This window comes from Eupeodes corollae, chromosome 3 (assembly GCF_945859685.1).
Source record: "Eupeodes corollae chromosome 3, idEupCoro1.1, whole genome shotgun sequence".
NCBI lineage: Eukaryota > Metazoa > Arthropoda > Insecta > Diptera > Syrphidae > Eupeodes > Eupeodes corollae.
This window is the reverse complement of record NC_079149.1, coordinates 131,682,849-131,688,046: the sequence shown is the minus strand read 5'-3', so window position 1 is coordinate 131,688,046 and position 5,198 is coordinate 131,682,849. Positions and strand designations below refer to the sequence as shown.

Sequence of the window (5,198 nt, the reverse complement as noted above, 5' to 3'; positions counted from 1 at the left end):
GTTAGTTCTCCTGTTAAACACTAGATGTTTCTCGATGCTTAACGAAGCGAGTTCTCCTCTTAATTATTTGATGCTTAACGAAGCATTATATATTGCCCCTTATTTTATTCTACTCTAACACGATATTAAAAGAGAAAAAGAGTGTATACATATTACATTGCCCCCTCCTTAGGATTGATCGTCCCGAACAAATCCATCGTTCTCATCACCAATGTAGTCGGTCGTGATGTACAACTTTAGGTTTTCCTCTGACCTTTTGTATCCGGTACACGACATCGTTGATTTTTTTATGACTGTATATGGACCTTCCCAGTCCCGTTGAAGTTTCGATGACATCCCTTTTTGACGATGGGGATTGTAAAGCCGTACCCGATCTCCAGCTTGGAACTCTGTTGTTGTCGCTCGTATATCGTAGCGTGTCTTCATTCGGTCACTGCAGGAGTCTTTCTCTGAGGTCACCAATGTAGTCATCCTCGGCTTGCGGCTCCGACGTGGGACATCCAAATTTTATTTCGCTCGGCAGTCTGGTGTTCCTTCCTATCAAAATGTCAGACGGATTATGGTCAGTTGAGCTATGTTTTGCACTTCGATACGCCATCAAAAACAGTATAATGTGTCGATCCCAATCTCGTTGGTTGTCATCCACAACTTTGCAAAGATGTTCCTTCAGGGTTCGGTTGAATCGTTCGACGATGCCTTCAGATTGTGGGTGGAGTGCTGTTATTCTTGTATTCTTGATAATGTCAAGAAGCCCACAAACTTCCTGAAATATGTTTGATTCAAAATTCCTTCCCTGATCAGAATGCAGTTCTGATGGAACGCCGAATCTGCTCACCCAGTTGAAGACAATTTGGTCTACGACTGTTTTGGCTTCTTGGTTTGGAATGGCGTATGCTTCAGGACACTGGCTGAAGTAATCCATGACGACAAGAATATAACGATTTCTATTATTTGTTTCCGGAAATGGACCCGCCACGTATACTGCAATCCTTCGAAGGGTGCTCCGACTTTGGTGGCAGCACAGGTATCGCTTTTCGGCAACCTCCCGAAACTCCACCATGCATCTCTCGCAGAACGTCAATAACCTTCGATCTCGGTAAGACTAGCTGCACTTCATAAGACTTTACATCTGCAGATTCCCATTTACGTCGAAATACAGCCTTTTCTTCGCCATTATGTACCTGCGAAGGTACAGCACCTATCCCGACATAGCTGGCATCAGTATCAATTATGGTGCATTACACACGCTTTGCTTGAGCTCTTGAAAGCTGCGCTCGCACTCACCTACCCATTTAAACTGCTTTCCCTTTTCTGTTAGCTGATGTAGACTCTTAGCGATTCAGGCAAAGTCCTTCACAAAGCGCCTATAGTAGGTGGCTAGACCCAGAAAGCTTCGGAGTTGGTGTTTGTCCTGTGGTGTCGGCCAATTCTTCACGATGTCAATCTTATCAGGATCCGTTTTTACTTATTGGGATGAGATGATATGTCTCAGATATTTCACTTCGGTTTTGAAGAGTGAACACTTTTCTGGGTTAAGCTTGAGGTGGGCTTCTCGAAGTCTTTGAAACACGGCTCTCAGATTTTTACAGTGTTCGTCAAATGTTTTCCCGTATACTATGACGTCATCCAAATAGACCAGGCAAGATTTCCATGTGAATCCTTGTAGGACGCATTCCATTAGGCACTCAAAAGTCGCTGGAGCATTGCAAAGTCCAAAAGGCATCACTTTTAACTGCCACAATCCGTTTCCTGTGGAGAATGCTTTCTTTTCTTTGTCTTTAGGATGGATTTCAACTTGCCAGTAACCACTTTTTAAGTCCAAAGTTCAGAACCATGCTGCTCCTTTCATTGTGTCCAGAGTATCACTGATCCTAGGCAAAGGGTAGCTATTCTTCTTGGTCACATCATTCAACCTTCGATAGTCCACGCAAAAGCGTGCTGACCCGTCTTTCTTCTTTTCCAGGACCACTGGAGACACCCAAAGGCTTTAAGAGTTTTTTATCAGAACTTCTTCCTTGATGGTGGTTATCAGTTCTTCAACCTCACCGTGTTTGAATAGTGGAAGGCGTCTTGCAGGTTGACGAATCGGCCTTGCATCCACGGTATTGATTCGATGTTGCACCAGTTGCGTTCTGCCATATTTCCCTTTCGATGACGAAAATATATCTGCAAATTCTTCGAGGAGACCTTCTGCAGTTCTTCGTTGTTGGTGGCCAAGATTAGATGACTTGAGAACGGAGTTCAGCTCTTCGGACTTTAACGATTGTCTTGACTCTTCTTCGTTGATCCTTGTTATCGCTGATACAGATTCGCATTGTCCGACAATCTCACCTTTTCTAAGCTTAACTTCATACGGCTTATTGTTCAGTATTCGTACCGGAACCATGTTCTTTAAAGGACTCACAAGAGTCTTCCCAATGATGACGTTTTAGAAAGACTTTACAGATGCTGGTTCGACCATGAGGTATCAATGGCTGCTAGGCTTAAACTTCAATTTCGTCCACACGAATACTTCTGAAGAAGCAGGCAACGTGAGATCTTCTTTAATGACGGTTTTCACAAATGACAAGGTACGAGTTAGTGCTACAGATCATCGGAATCTCGATGTTTCGATATTTCAGGATTTGGTTCCCGATGTCCAATATCACCCTGTGATCTTTCATGAAATTGACGCCGACAATGCACTCGTCGCATATATCTGCTACCAAGAACAGGTGAGAGAATCCAGATCTTAAGACGTACCTCACCATAAACTTTTGAGGCCTCTCCAATTGCAGTCCTTAGACGATAGCTGTTGGTGTTGTGGAGCCATGTCTTCTTAACGAGGTCTTGCCGTATGATGGACGGCTTGGCACCGGTGTCAATGCTAGGCACACATTTGTTGCCGTTTATACTTGATTAAAAGGTCAGGCTCTTGTTGTCACGTTTCGTTTGAGAAACCTGGATGTTGTTTCTGGGGCCAACGATATCAGAAACCAGCTTTTGCCTCTCGAAGTTGGTTCTTATTCGTTTTTTCGGGTGGGAAACAACTTCGGAAGCAATGTTGTTGTTGTTGCTTAGACCGGTTAAATTACCTCTATTTCCACAGTGTTGGCATGCGGTTCCTCTTCGCGGTAATCTGCACTGTCGCTGTAAATGCCCAGTCTTATTGCATTTCCAGCATCGTGCTGGTCCGTCTCGCTGACTCCTTTCCATAGTAGCCTTCCGACAAGAACATTCTTTTACTTCTATTTCTCTCTCGCGATGCACGTTTTGGGAAACTTGTTCTGCAGCTTCTATCGTCAGAGCTTCTGGTAGTGTTCGTTTTCCGGCAGTGCGAATAGCCCTTTGGATATGTATATCGTCCACAGCTCTCACAAAGGCTTCAACAGCAAGTTGATTTATTATCTCGTTACCAGCTGTTGGATATGCCGGTTGAACCAATCTCTCGACATCTGCCTAAAGCTGCTGCAGAGTTTCACCTCTTTTCTGTGTCATATTGTTAAGCTGAACTCGGAAGACACATAATTATGATTGGTACCGGCGGATCTCCTTGAATGAGATTTAAATGAGACATTTTACCGCATTAAAAAGTAGGTTAAAACAATCTTCAGGTTTGTAACTACACCCCACACAAAAAACTAGGTTATAATAATGCTTCGTTGGGACGAAATTGAAAGACAAACAGACAAACAAACAAACACACTGATTTTCTTAATTATTGAAAATATAAGTATAGATATAATTTTGAAGAAATGTACCTTCAAAAAATGTATGTTTTTTGCAGACAAACAATAAAACGGTTTTAGATACGAAGTACAGTTTCGATATTTTCGATATTTGACCTTTTTTTAAACCATTAAACTCTCTTTAGTGCTTGAAATATTTTGTAGTGCTTTTAAAAGTCTAGCTGAAAAATAGAACCATTTCTTTTTTCTTCCAAAAAAGCAACTTTTAAGTGTGTCCCTCATTCTTGAAACTAAAAGCCTCTAAATAACTTTTTACGGGGCTGTGTTAAGGCCTTCATTTATAACGACAAACCTTGAAGCAATAGAAGCCGATTAAAAATCCTGTTAAATTTCAAGAGTGTGAGTTGGTTAAATTTAAACAAATGGTTTTGCTAATAAAAACTTTCTGTTGGATTCAACCGAGATGGTTGTCAAAAATAATTTAAAGTTAGCATTAATTTAAAATTTTATCTATTGATGTATCAAAAGTAAAAGATGGAAAAATATAATTAACATTTTATTTTATTAAATTAAACCTTGGAACCTATCTAAGAATTCTGGAGTCATATTTTTGCATCACAACGATGGCAAAGTAGTTGATACTCTTATAGCCATATCCTTTACCTTATTAAAGACTAAAAACCTCTTTTTTTTATTCCAAATGCTCAAAAAGATGGTATTATTAACCCATTTTCAAAATATTTCGTCTGTTCTAAAAATCATAAAATTTCATTACAAATTCTTAATTCCAGATGTTTTCATTAAAATTTCAAATACGAATAAAGAAAATTTAATAATAATCCTTTTAATATCATCTAAATTTGTTTAAATTGAAAATTATGAAGATTCCCGTAAGTTAGACTAAGTCCTGATGAAAGCCGCACAGATTCTTTATACTAAAATAAATTCCATTTATTAAAAGCCTTTTATGTAAATTGTATTAAAGGTTTAAGGAGAATGCGCCAACTTAATTCCCTTTGACAACCTTTTATATTAATTTAAATGTCTGATCCCCATAACTACAATAGCGACTACTATAGATATGGATACTTATATTTTCATCGAGTTTATCTTTTATACTTTGGGAAATTATCTTTTCACTTTCAATAAATAGAATGGTATATAGAAAACCATCAAAAGGGGCTAAAAATGTCTTAGACAAAAAGGAAAACATTCAACCGACATTTCTAATAGCTACCAAACCATTGAGTTCTTGGTGGGGGCATAAAGAATTTAATGACCGACTTCCAATAGCATCAGCAGCAGCAGCATAACCCACACAAATATTTCTTATCATTCCTCTTTCAAACCCCATGAAAGCTATAAGTTCCCTACTCTTTTTATCAACCCACCACCCACAACAATAGAATGGAAACCATTATCCTCGGAAAGACAGGACCACATCCGCACGCACTCAGTTATATAACATAAGATCCTTACAAATTACATACGCGATTTGAATCCCACTTTCTTATTCTATCACTTCCTAAA

The 5,198-nt window shown here is 39.4% G+C and overlaps 1 protein-coding gene across 1 annotated transcript; it reads right to left on the bottom strand.

The window, feature by feature from the left end:
• Nucleotides 1–430: 430 nt before the first annotated feature.
• On the bottom strand, nt 431–1,060 carry LOC129950810 (protein NYNRIN-like). Its single transcript, XM_056062729.1, has one exon. It carries the CDS (start codon nt 1,058–1,060, stop codon nt 431–433), a length of 630 nt encoding a protein of 209 aa, XP_055918704.1.
• Between the last annotated feature and the right edge of the window lie 4,138 nt (nt 1,061–5,198).

Bases quoted from the DNA above. Each gene is read 5' to 3' on its own strand.
- LOC129950810 (XM_056062729.1), bottom strand. From the start codon at position 1,060: ATGGTGGAGTTTCGGGAGGTTGCCGAAAAGCGATACCTGTGCTGCCAC.